The 13,741-nt window shown below is 37.5% G+C and overlaps 2 protein-coding genes across 2 annotated transcripts; both read right to left on the reverse strand.

The window, feature by feature from the left end:
• Positions 1-1,653: 1,653 nt before the first annotated feature.
• LOC102591437 (uncharacterized protein ycf23-like) lies at positions 1,654-4,348 on the reverse strand. Its single transcript, XM_006365503.2, has 9 exons — positions 4,057-4,348; positions 3,746-3,811; positions 3,463-3,537; positions 2,921-2,983; positions 2,702-2,761; positions 2,470-2,559; positions 2,276-2,383; positions 1,983-2,105; positions 1,654-1,872 (listed from the first exon to the last, which is right to left on the reverse strand). The coding sequence occupies exons 1-9, from the start codon at positions 4,255-4,257 to the stop codon at positions 1,741-1,743; spliced, it is 918 nt and encodes a 305-aa protein (XP_006365565.1). The 5' UTR covers positions 4,258-4,348; the 3' UTR covers positions 1,654-1,740.
• A 560-nt stretch (positions 4,349-4,908) lies between these two features.
• On the reverse strand, positions 4,909-13,481 carry LOC102591106 (nuclear pore complex protein GP210). Its single transcript, XM_006365502.2, has 3 exons — positions 13,120-13,481; positions 11,998-12,263; positions 4,909-10,889 (listed from the first exon to the last, which is right to left on the reverse strand). Exons 1-3 carry the CDS (start codon positions 13,278-13,280, stop codon positions 5,479-5,481), a joined length of 5,838 nt encoding a protein of 1,945 aa, XP_006365564.1. The 5' UTR covers positions 13,281-13,481; the 3' UTR covers positions 4,909-5,478.
• Positions 13,482-13,741: the final 260 nt, after the last annotated feature.

The following is a 13,741-nucleotide window of genomic DNA, read 5'->3' on the forward strand; positions in this document are numbered from 1 at the left end:
GAAAAAAAATCGATGAACATTAATCTCAGTGGTCAATGTTTTCTAATATCTCATTGTCCATGCATATATAATTTTTGACCAACTCTATCTGATCTTTGTTTCTATAAGGTGCAAATTAATTATATGAACCAAAAGATTAACTTAAGAAGTTGGTATAAATAGTTTTGAATTAAAGATAATCATTTTTTTTTCATATCAAGCAACATACCACTAATTAAACATACTAAGATGAGACTTAAACCACAAATACATATATAAAAACAATGGATATACCTGGGGAAAAATAATGACAGAATGAAGAGATGGAAAGATGGGAGAAAGAAGACTTATTGTGTACCTTTATAGAGTTTTGTAATGTAAAGAATAGGAAAAGGTTGTGGCAGAAAATTATATAAACATTGATCAACAATAACTAAGAAAATTATGATTAAAAACGTTTTTGGATTGTATTTAAGGAGATTGTGATTGTTCATCTTCAATCTTAATTATATTGAATTTAGTGTAAAACATTAAGGGGTCGTTTGGTTTGAAAATGAGTTATGATGGGATAAGTAATGTTGGGATAAGTTATGTTGGGATTAGTTATGATGGGATAAGTTGTGTTGGGATTATTTTTTATTGAGTGTTTGGTTTGTTATATTCAAAATAATAAATTTTAAGAACAATTTATTTATTTACAAAAATGCCCTTCATTAAGGTAAAAAGTGATACAACAAAAGGGTTGAAAGAGACATTTTTGTCATTTACCTATTTTATCCCGGGATAAGTTATCCCGGGATTACTATACCACCCTAGGTTAGGGATAACTTATCCCGGTACTAATTATTAATCCCGGGATAAGTTATCCCGAACTTGCCAACCAAACAACAAAATAAGCGGTACTATAATTTAATCCCGGGACTATTTGGTATTATCCCTTACACCAAACGAGTCCTTAGACATTGATCAACAATAACTAAGAAAATTATGATTAAAAACGTTTTTGGATTGTATTTAAGGAGATTGTGATTGTTCATCTTCAATCTTAATTATATTGAATTTAGTGTAAAACATTAAGTGTTGTTGGAATGAGTTTAACGGCAAAAACTAAAAGGATAAATAATTAAAGCTCAATAAAAGATAGAAAACTGTTGAGCTATCATTATTTTATTTTATTTAAGAAGTTTGTAAAAGACATTTTCAATTTTAAAAATTAGTGAAGGACATTTTCGTAATTCAACTTTGAACTAAAAACCTTCCCACTTTTAATATAATATGATATGATATTCTTTCATGTGTGTGTTTGGGAACAAAATAATATTGTAGTTACTCATTTAGGATAGCATAAATATGTCATTTAATTTGGTCTTTTTTCACATTTATGTCCTCCAACTTTGGATGTGCACCCTAGACATTTAAACTTGTATAAAGTTGAACAAATAGACGCACGGCCTATGTGACATCCTACGTGGCAATTTGAGTCGTACATGGCGTCCTAATTGTATTATTCCACGTATGACTTATGTGTCAATTTGTTCAACTTTATACAAGTTTAAGTGTCTACTGGTGCACACCAAAATCAGAGGGCATAAATGTAAAAGGAGACCAAGTTAAAGGCATATTTATGTATTATTCCTTTATAATAACTAATGTAAAATGATTCTGAGAGGAAAAAATAGAAAAACTAGAGCTAGAAAATCTTTATTAGTTTCATAATAATTCCTAACTGCTTCAGGTCTTGAGCTACTACATTAGATTGGATTACAGTCTCAAATTGCTCCCTTCAAATAAATTCTGTTTCTTGGTTGACAATCCTAATGAATGAGCTATGGATTTGACTTCCGCGATCATTGCCACCTGATCGTTGAGCTTGTTGATGGCTGAGCCAACACCCTGAGTTCAACATTCACACAAGTTTCAATGATTTTGTTGAGATGCCTTAAATATTTTGCTATATAAGAAGAATGTTCCCTAAGATTAAAGATAGTGTAAGTAAGGCATACCACACCAGCAGCTCCAGCTACGATTGCCATTGGTGCTGTGACTGCACTCAATCCAGATGAACACATGACGGGGATATTGACAGCCCTTGAAATCGAATAAGCAGCTGCTAGTGTTGGTGTTGCCTATGTAAATGAACAATATCAAAATGAAGTTTATACAACAAAACATTGATATCCATGACGATTGAAATAACTTTGATTGTTCCTTTTTCACTTTCAACTAGCATAGTATCAACAGATACAGCAGATAGCTTAATCCTTATTAGTATACGACTACAAATGAGTTGTGTTACCTTCTCGATTAACCCAAGGACACCAGCCTTTGATGGAGTAGAGCATTTTCCTCCTTCTGTTTGGATGATGTCAACACCTTCCAGTTCTAATTGCTCTGCCAGCTTGACCTGTGAATATGATATGAAGATCGACAAAAAAAGTGACTTTTCTTCAATTTGAACTTAGCATGTCATAGGAATGTGCTTTTTCAAACCTGATCAGGTAGGCTTAGCGTGTGAGGCACAGTGACTGATAATACCACTGATGGAAGTAACCTCTTTGTCTCCTTCGTTAGGTTCAGAATCTGAAACGCATTAGCAGCATAGTGAGAAGTAATGGACATAATAGACAAAGATTCTTAACCAAAATCAAACTCGTAATAGTTGCTAGTTCTCAAGTCTTTTGATCAATTTGACATTATGAGACTGAAAAGGCATCCTACATACCTGCTCAGGAGAGAACACCAATCCCTTCTCATAGAACGAGTCATAGTTTCCGATCTCAACCTGCACCAGATAACTTTTCTTTATGATGAGCTACGGTTAAGGAACTTACTCCTCTCAATGAAACAGAACTTGAGGTTATGTAACATGTGTTGAACTATTTCATATTCTTGCTTATGGTGTTTATGAACGGAATGGAAAAATTATAAGAATAAGTCGTACCATTAAGGCTCCTGCTTCCACAGCAGCTGGAAATGCTGCGGGATCTACAGAAGAAACACAAACCTGCATGCATGTGACACAAGATTTAAGCTAATCCATGCAACTAAAAGAGGTAGTGGTTGAGGACGTAAATGCCTAAAATGGTGAAATTTTTAAACTGACAAGCTCAAAGCACTCCTTGCAAGGAAGATGTAAGATCAAATTATTATCATCCTCCGATTGTATATGATTTGTGGAAGTAGAACGGACCAACAAATATATATGATTCAACCAGAATGTCAGAGATAACAGAATTTGCAATTAACTGATGGAGTAGAAGATAAAGTTTAAGGCACATTTGGCATGAATGTTTTCACAAAAAGAACCGTATTTAGACCTGAGAAGTCGTCCCATCATTTAAATGTTGCCTAAGGACAATTCACGTCGAAGGTTGAAACAGTAGATCAGTTGATTATGTTACAGCTCATCATCCATAGATCAGTTTAAATCTTGCATAATGCGGGCCAAAGGAAAAATTGAATGAATTTAGACAGAGGATTTACCGGAAGGGAAGTCAGGCTTATAGCAAGCTTCACCAGCTCAGGGTCACAAGCTATATCTACATGTGTTGCTCCTCCCTATAAGCAGATCAAAGAGTTAGGCTTAGTACATATAATGAAATTTCAAAAACTCCACAACACAGAATCCTAACAATTACAATTCCTACTTAGCCCTTGATAGAACATACAGTCATAAAGCCTATTTTTTTCTTTTGAAAAACGCGAAATTGTAAAACATTCGACCTATCTTTGTGAAAGAACACAGAGGCCATGGATAAGACTAAACCTTATCTGCAGCAGTAACAACAGAAGCCACATTCTCTTTGTCCAGATTCTGCAATCCTGCGATAATCTGAAGCAGAACAATGAATCATTAGTAATTTTAGCATGATTTTCCTTTGTCCATGTTTATCTTATACACTTGTTCTCTTTTCCTACCTGAACTTCACCATCTATGCATTAAAAAGTACCTCAACTATAGTTCAAGTAGGAAAAGGTAATAACTAATAGTTGAGGTGTGTTAGTCGGGTAGGAAAAGGGAAACAACTGATAGATGGACTATGAAACACGCAAAAAAAGTGATAGTTAAAATGATACCTTTAGTGCTTTTTTCTCATGAAACTCTTTCAAGACTGCATCTTTGGAATATGAAAGCAGAGCCCTTGTGGTACATTTTCTCCTAGCAAATGAAACGCGTTTTGGAAGAACAGAATCACCTAGTAGAAGGGGATTCTGATTTAGTTTCAAAAATACTAATTGGTTTTTGGGAGAAACTGGTGAATAGATTGAGATGCTCATCTTCTTTTATTTCTTTCTTGTCTATGGAGTGAATTTCTGGCCAGGGGATAAGAAAGTTAGCAGCTTTAAACAAGCTGTGGATATATTTTATAGAAAGGATAAAACCAAATAAGAAAACAACAAAAAGTGCACCAAGATATTTCTGTATACTAAATGATAAATAACAGCAAGTAAATATCTATTTACACTCGATATTTATATGTGTGCATTATTACCTCATTAAATCACTTTACTATAGTAAAGTCACATGATTTGGTGTATAATATACATTGTGAGTAAGTATTAGTGGTCCTGATTGTAGTCTAATAGAGTTGCGAGTACTGCCCTTCAAAGATTTTTTGAAGTTACTTGATTCCTCCTGTAAATTTTGCTACTATACTACTCAACTGAATCCTTTAAAGGTAAAGTTTCATTAAAGTGAATTCCAGTTGTGCTTAGAAGTTTTCTACGATCTTCATATAAACAAATGAAATTACAAAATTTGGGTCAGACAATTTCAACTTAAGAGTTATTCGCACTACTACTAGTCTACTACCAATAAGCGTTGTGGTGGAGTGATAAATATTACTTCATCCTCACTTCACAAATCCGAATTTAGTCGAACTTCAATGCAATATCGAGTAGGAAACCAAAAAAAATTCACACTACTACTGAATTTTGCATCTGTACATACATTTAGGTTAAAATAAAGCTCGCATAATTGTTGTAGGTTTACAGTATTGTTTTACTTCCTTCCAATAACAGAAGTATCTATAAAAAGAAATAGATGGTGTAGAAACCCTCGAGCCAAATAGTCATAGACTCATAGTGCAATAATCAAAATCATTAGACAGTGCAGCAATTAAAAAATTGTCTTCACATTCAGACCTGATTTTACCAAATATGATGAGCACAAAATCATAACTGCTTCATCAGGAGATGTTTTCTAGTTTGTGCATAGGCAAGTTATACTGTGGAAAGTGCTATTATATTATATTGCCTTTTCCAGCAGAAAGCAGGACACAAGAATTTTTTTGGCAGATGAGCCTGCTTCTCAAGAAAGTATCCAATGACACAGCTTGCAATACTCTACACAAAATTACACCAACAAAACTACACCACTATCATTGTAAAGTTTGCAGCCAGATTCAAGACCTTTGGCAATTACCTGAGAAACTATTTGGCATATCTGGCAAAGGCAAAAGGGGGAGGAGGGAAGGGGAGAATTGGCCCACCAATATGCTAGTAAGTGTTCTGAGGGTTAGCCCTCCTCCTAAAGTCTTGTCTGTAGTATGGAGTTTCATCAATTGTCCTCCTAACATAATCCAAGAAAGGTTGAGGTGTCCGAGGGGAATGTTCGCTTACTCCAGCAGGACTGCTTCGCTCAGGAGTTACAGGTGCAGCTACACTTGGCGTGCCAGGAGGAGCAGATGGTCGGGACCTCACAGGTTGATCCAAGTAAGAAATGAATACAGTGGCTGTGACTATAAGCAAGATGAAACAAGCAGCTGCAGTAGCCCATAGATTAAGGTTAGCAGTTGTTGCCCTTCTCTCTTCAGGTTCATAGTTAACATTAACTTCCATGATCTGACCAGTTGCTGGGAGTGTAAAAATCAGTTTGTCTTTAAACTTCTCTGCTCTGCGAATTTTGATCTCATACTGTGCACGGCTTCTTCCTTGAGAATCCTCTCCATGTATGGGTCTGACAGCTAGCCGTTCCCGATCATGCCAGTAGATACTCACATCTGTGTTTCCTACAACAGTGAGGACACTCCTGTTAAATTGTGGGGTTAGATTTAACTGCAATGAATCTCCTTCTGTTCCCGGAATGATGAAACCTCCAACAAAAAGTGCTGATGCAGATCCTGAGATATTCTGCTCTCCGATGAGTGATGCCTTAATAGTAACAGCTAAATCCTGTTTAATGCCTCCTGACTTTGGAGTGGCAAGTACCAAACTTTCTGGAGAGTAAGGGAAGAAAAGGCAATATGAATTACCAGTATCAAGATCAACCCACGGCTTCACATAACCAACATAAGATGGATCAACCAGGCAATCAAACAAGAAAATTGCCCTGTTTTTAGCAGATTTATACTTGTGGCGATAAGCATCATTGAGTTTTACAAGAAAGCTATATCCATTTGCAGGAAGCGGCACATTTGTCAGGATTTCCCTTGGAGCATCAACAGACATCATCTCTGGCTGTGACACCGTAACTGTAGTTTGCAGTTTCATATTCAAACACTCAAAGATAATTTGTACAGAACCTTCCCCTATTGCCTTGGCATGTCCAGATAGCTGGTCCACAGACACAATGCTTGCATTACTAGTAAACCACTGACCAGATACTTGATCACTTAGACCTTCTATGCTGAAGTTAAGACCACTTCCTAGGTGAAGAGTTGGATTCTGAGGATGCAAATGAGCACCAACAAGAATCACCACATAATCAGATTTCTTTGGTTCATTGGCAAAACCTACTCGCACAAGAGCTCTACCATAACTGATTGCTTTGAGATGGACATTTCCAGTGCCATCAACTGCATCCTCGACAGAGATGACATCATGGTAGTTAGTTTCAACTCCAAACGGAATAACATCTTGAGCCTCAAGGAAAGGATTTCCAAGCACATCATAATATTTGATTGGAACATCAATTTCAGCACCAATTGCTAATGTGTGAACCAGCAACTTTTCTGCAGTGAAACGTATTTGAGTCACTTCAGCAACCTTCACACAAGAGGCCACCTCAACTCTTCCATTTGACCTATCTTTTGCTTGAATACATGCAAGATTGCCACTCTCTTTTGTTCTTATTCTGCTCCCATCAATGAGTATAGGATCATCTTCCTCCAATTCGGCCTTTCTTCTACAGTCTCCTAATATAGAATAAGTAACCTTACCTATACTTGGATCCCCTTTACTGAAAGTTCTAGAAGCTGAAGGCAAAAGAGCAGACGTGGTATAATGTGGAGGGAGAATCCAAGTAATTGGTGATCCCAGAGCAAGTGGAAGCTCAGACACTACTGACAAGGAAATAGATGCAGTATATGATCTTGACTCTGAAAAAGATTTGTAAGCAACAAAATCACAGGAGAAAGAAACTGTAACATCCGTCTGCCCTGCAGATCTTCCATGCAATACTTGAATAAAACCAAGGTCATTGTCACCCACATACCCTGTCAGGCCATTGCCTTTCTCCCTGGATATGTGCATTCCATGATTTCCAACGTGTAAGCTGTCTGCTGCTTGGAAACTCAACACCTCATCATCATTTATAATCCACTTATAATTTCTGCAAAGTTCATAAAATGAAAATAAATTCCCCTCGGACAGGGAGGGAATTATTGGTATTTGACGGCCAACAGCTAGCTGCTCGCTTTGAACATTTAACATTGCTGAAGAAGGAACACCTACTTTAACTTCACCATATGCCTGACAAATAAAGATATCTCCATTCCTGTACATCTTGGCAACTATGGTGGTGTTTCCAGGTGATGTTGCAGAAACTAGTCCTGTGGCTGTGTGGACCTTTGCGACCTCATTATCCATACTGACAAACTCAATGTATGCACTAGTTTTTGGGCCTCCCCTCACAGTAAGCATGTAAGAAGCCCCTGGTACAAGGAAAATATCACTAGGATCGATTCTAGGTGGCGCATAGACTTCTACCTTAATTGGCTGGCTCAGTATCTCATGTCCAGTATGCTGTCTAGCACTGACATACAGTGTGGCAATCCCAAGACGCGTTGCCCGTATTCTGAAGTTAGGCACATTCACATATCCATCATCACAACAGGAAAAATCATCTTCATTGACGAGTTCAATTATATGATCCTCAATGTGAACACGAATATTCATGTAAACATACTGTGAAGGATCAAAAGTATTTCCATCACTTACTCCAGCAAGAAAATCGATCGATAGTGAACTCCCTTCCATAATACTCAATTCTTCTCCAGATGTAATCTTAATCCATTCCATATCTGCAACTTGAACCACAGAGAAAGCAGAAAGAGGTGGAGCAAGCCCCACATCTCGAACAGTCACAAGTGCAGTTCCCAAACTTTTAGGAGCCAGTAGTAGTTGTACACACTGTAAACCGGGAGCAGGCTGAATTATATCCACAACTTGGGTATCATTTACTGCAGCATCAATGAAACAACTTCCTCCAGTAATTGACAGGTTCAATTTTGCATCATGATTGAGATACAACAAGCTAAATTCTGGATAGACCCTTAGGGATGAAACAAGTTGCAAACGTATAGCATCTGTAAGATCATGTTCAGAGCCTGGAAAATGTTTAAGAGTGTGACGATGGCTAACAGAATCAACCGATTCAGCAACTGTTGCTCGTACAACACAGAGTCCAGTTGCATTTGTCAAGACCAAGTACTTTTCCCAAGTCGATAGCATTGCTAAGTTGTGGATATCATCCCAAAATGCCAGATCATCACAATCTTTAAGCTCCCACTTCAAAGGAAGAGAAGATGAATTTCCAAAAGCTATTCCAGTCTCGCTAATGCCAACAGCTGATAGTCGAACTGTGCGCCCATTTGCTATTGTGACTGGGGAAGTACGAACCCTTCCACTGCCACGGTCAGCCTGAGCTGCAGACTGGATCACTTCAACAGAATTAACAGTTTCATCAGCTATTAATGCTATAGATGATGGGAAACCACATGTGAGTGACAATTGCACTTCAGATACAGCAGGCAGAGGATGCCCCTCTCCAATTAAATTCCCACGTTTGAAATGAAGCCTAAAGATTCCAAAATCTTGACACTTGATTCTGTATGTGCTCCCATAGCTGGTAAATTCTTGATTAACTATAGGCCCATCTTGAACCCTAAGATTGTGTTCATCCAAACTTTCCACGGATTCAACAAATTCAACTCCCTGATCCCATCGATTAGGTCCACCACGAAGCATCACTTCAAAAGATGTGCCAGGGGTAAGATATAGATGCTCCATATTTTCTAAGCGATTATCAGCTTCAGCCTGTACCAAATTAAACCAATAACCACCAAACTGATTTCCATCACTTGCAGGGTGCAAAATGAGAGGTACGAATGCTGCAATACGTGAGGTTGCTTGCAGAACAATAGAACCGCCGGTAGAGTGATCATACTGTTGAAATTCTTTTGACAATGTTGCATGTAGCATCGTCTGACCGGAATTAGCAGCATAGACATAGGTCCATGCACATGCAGGGACATATTTCTCAGAACCAATTGGAAGACTTTCTTGCTTTTCAGAAATGAAGGTCTCACCAGCATCCACAACAATGAAAGCGTCATTTCCAGTTTTCCACTTGATGGACGGGGTAAAAGCATCACATTTGTAGAATAAGCCACCATCCACTGTTTTCAATGTCACAGCAGCTCGAAGATATGAACCTACAGGAGTCTCCACCGGCAAATTAGGCAGCACTATCATTGAAGAAGGCAAACTCACTTCAACAGCTATCTCATCATAATTTAGAGAATCAAAAACCGAGACTGCCTTTATAGTAACTTTTCCAGGCCTTTTTGCCTGGACGATTCCAAAAGTAGATACCGACACAATAGCCATGTCAGAAGAGAACCATTTGTAGTCACCAGACACCATTGCACAGCCCCCAGTAACCTTTAGCTCCAACTCCTGATAAACACCAGGTGCCCAAGGAAGAGTAATACTGCCGGAGGCACCCTCCATGCCGAACTTCACCTGGTCACAAACCATAACTTCTTGAACAACCTTGAGAATTTCCTTTGTTTCTTCATGCCCAGTGCTATATGTAAGAGTTGCTGTCAGTTTTCCCAGACCATATGAGAGAGCTTTTAGGATTCTGGATATCCCCTTCTCTCTGACGCGATTGGATGAGGAAACTATACTCCAGATTTCTGATGGGTCATCATGCAACTTAACGTCATCATTTTCCGTAAGGTAAACTTCTTGTTGTGCCCATGTTCCTTTCGAGAAAACCCTTACTTGAATGAGATATTCTCGACCAGAAACTACATACCAGCGTGCCACAGAGGATATTGGTTCAGTTCCTTCTATATGATCACCAGAAAGAGATAGAGGTAATATATACAACGATAAGGAATCTGGGAGGACAACATAGAAAGAAGACACTTGTGTATGACCAACCACCCTAGTATCTTCAACAGTTACTGTTGTTATTCCCAAGTTCAAAGCCTTAGCAGTACCCACCATCCTATCTACCTGAGCAACTGAGGAGTTTGAAACAGACCATCGGTGAAAAGCAGAAGGCAAGGTTACAAGATGTGGCATATTCCCGCGGATAACTTTAAGACTATAATGAACAACCGCACCAATAAGGACACAAACCGGTGAAGGAGGCTCCAGCGATATAGCTTCTGCCACGGTTAGGACAATTTTATCTTCCATATATTTAACTGATGGTTCAGCCAAATGAACAGACACTATTTCATGGCCAATTTCTGTCCCCTTTACAACATACAGATCAGAAAACACACCACTATTTTCAAGCTTTGTTTGGATATCTAGGTCACCACATAATCCACCACAATCACTCAATGGAGAGTCCTTCAAAGGGATATGGTTCAGGTGATGAGGCAATCCATCAGTTTCAGGCATTAGGTCCCACAAGAATTGTATGCCCACCAAAGACGAGAAAACATTCTCTGAAAAATCAGCAAATACATATTAAACAATCGGAACTATTACCACTAAAAAAATGAAATAAAATGGTAATAATGCATGTATGGAGATTTATGGAGAATAAGATATTATTGTTATTTAACATGCATCACATAAAAAAAATTGGGAGAAAACTTTACATTTATTACCTACAGGATACTTCTATGAGCATTTAGTTGCTTTACAGTACTAGATAAGTCTGTAAGACTGTTTCAAACCCTTGGTTTTTATGTTTGGCTAATCTACCCACCAGATAAAAGAAGGAAAAAAGGGTGACACTCTTTAATCCTTAAGAATTTTAAGTGAATGTCAAGAAGAATAAGATTTAGAGGTGGTTTTTCATTTCTTATGATACAGAAAGAATTATGTACTTTTTTCCATATAGATCATATACAAGATTAATTTTATTATGAAAATGTACAATATATACTAAATTCTGTAATATTAGTTTTTCTTTTGTACTTCTACTTTATCGGAGATAATCAGGACACATTAGAATATAGGAAATAGGAACACATCAAACAATAAGAAACAAGCCTCTTTGAAACAAGGAAGAATATGAAAAATACCAGTTTCAAAAACCTCTTTAGAACAGGGAAGAATATGAGTTACTTTTCAGAGGAACAAAGTGAAACCACACAATGCATATCAGATAAAAACCATATTTTTGGTTCAGGATATGGTTCCAGTATAAATATGGGGATCAGTCACTTGTAAAACACATGAACTGAAGATCCCAGCCTAAAGTAGCAAAAAGTCATGTTCAGTTAAAGAGTCCGAGACACTATTTCCAGAAATATCTAAGGTTATCAAAACAGTAGGGTAACAACTAGCAATCAAGGACTGTTACGCGTTCGGGAAGGGAATTGCACAGTACAAGTGCACTTTCAAATGATGGCTTTGAAGAACAAGCTGAAAGAAATATACAGTCTACTAAGCTAGAAAATGGCTTCCTACTTTTGTTTCGAATGCTATTTAAATTATGAAATCTTGCACACTTTTATTCTTAGGCAATCAACTGTTTGTCTTCTGTCCAAAAACTAAAGTAATAACTAAAACTAATCAACACAAACTATTAAAGTAGAAAAGTACCTTCAGTATCAAAGGCACGGACACGTAGAGTAGCCAGGCCATCAAGGTCAAGTTTGATAGAACTATGGAATATCTGGATCCTAGAGAAGATGTCAATGTAAACTTTGCATCGGATAACAGCTCCAGTGTGCACGTCTGTCGCATAGACAGCAGTCTCCTTTCGACCACTATAAGGGGCAATTGACTTCAAGCGGGCACTTGTAGAGCATTGATTACTCACATTGTATTCAGGAAGCACAGCTAAAATATCGTGATGATCCCATGTCCTAAATCCAAAAGGCAGACACACGGAAAGCAGAGAGAAAAATATTAGTACAAATCCATAAGAAGAGTTTCTAAGAAGTGGAAAGTTAGTTAAAAGTTACACCAGCATCAACTTTTCACAATTTAAGAGGTCAGAGTATCAGTTGTCAATAGAAAATCAGGTGATGAATCATGGCTTTAAAGTGCTCAATAAACTTATAATGGCATGAGATTTGTTCTATGAAACATAGAGCATAAAAAAGAAGCAAAAAACATTATTCAAGCCTGAATAATTTTGCATCTAATACTATCAAAGTAAACACTTAGCAATATATGTTACTATTGATATCCTTTGTAATCATAAACTATTCAAACTTCACTTATCATGGCTCTTGAAACCCCCAATAACTTCCTATTAATAGCCTATTCAGAAAAATGGATCACCCATCATCAAAACCTCAGCTCCCAAAAGAAAGCAAGACAAAGTAACAATCAGCAACAGAAAAAAACGCCAGCATAAACTTCAAGAACTAAACAGAGAACAGAGCTAAGAGAATGCCTACATAGCTCAAAAGTTCACTGAAATCGATCACCTCTACTCGCACAACTAAAACACCAAACTAAGCTCAATAGTTCCTTCAAACGTACCACCTATACTCTTATAGCTAATACACCAACATTAAGAGCAATTTACACATGAAGTTGTAGCCTAAAACGGTCCATGTAGTTTGAACGGAAACCACCTGAGACCAGGCATAAGCAAATAAGCTAAGTAATTTCTTCTCATATATACCTAAGTTACATTTGACAGGATAAATTAGTCGAGGTGCAAGCAAACTGACTCGAACTTCCCATACAGAGTCGGAATTAGAGACATACCATTTGAAGCAACCATCACTTCCTTGAAGTCTGTACTCAACTGGGTGTGTCATTTTGGGAGGCAGCAGTATGTTGACATCGGCAATGTGAGGACCAGTCGCCGGAAAAGGAGAAGACAGTGGTAGTAGAAGAAGAAGAAGCAGGGAAAGAAAGTGCAACATTTTCAGGTGAAAAATGAAAATTAAGCAAGACCATCAGATTGAAAGTGAAGAGCGAGTATGAGAGTTGAGGGTGATTGAAGCGGGAAAATTTGGGGCGAAAACCCGAGGTAACTGATTAGGGTTTTGCAGAGAGTTTTGGAGGAACCTAGTGCGGGGAGTGGGTTTACACGTCGGACGCGATTAACGAGGACCAGGTTATGGGAATCTTTCACATTCATTAATTACTAGTAATAACTAATTAGTAGCTTAATCCTTTGTCTGGAAGTACTTAGACCGTTTCTATTTATATTTCACTTCCCTTAAGAAGCTATATAAGCTTATATTGTATTCTTATTTACTAATATTCGAGTTTTTAATAAATGAACAAAAAATGATTTATTTAGTTAATTGACCAATGAACATGAATTAATCATTTAGTTTCCTTGGTCAAATTCATACTTTAAGGAGTGTTTGGTTCAAAT

The sequence above is a fragment of the Solanum tuberosum genome, unplaced genomic scaffold (genome assembly GCF_000226075.1).
Source record: "Solanum tuberosum cultivar DM 1-3 516 R44 unplaced genomic scaffold, SolTub_3.0 scf00552, whole genome shotgun sequence".
Lineage (NCBI taxonomy): Eukaryota > Viridiplantae > Streptophyta > Magnoliopsida > Solanales > Solanaceae > Solanum > Solanum tuberosum.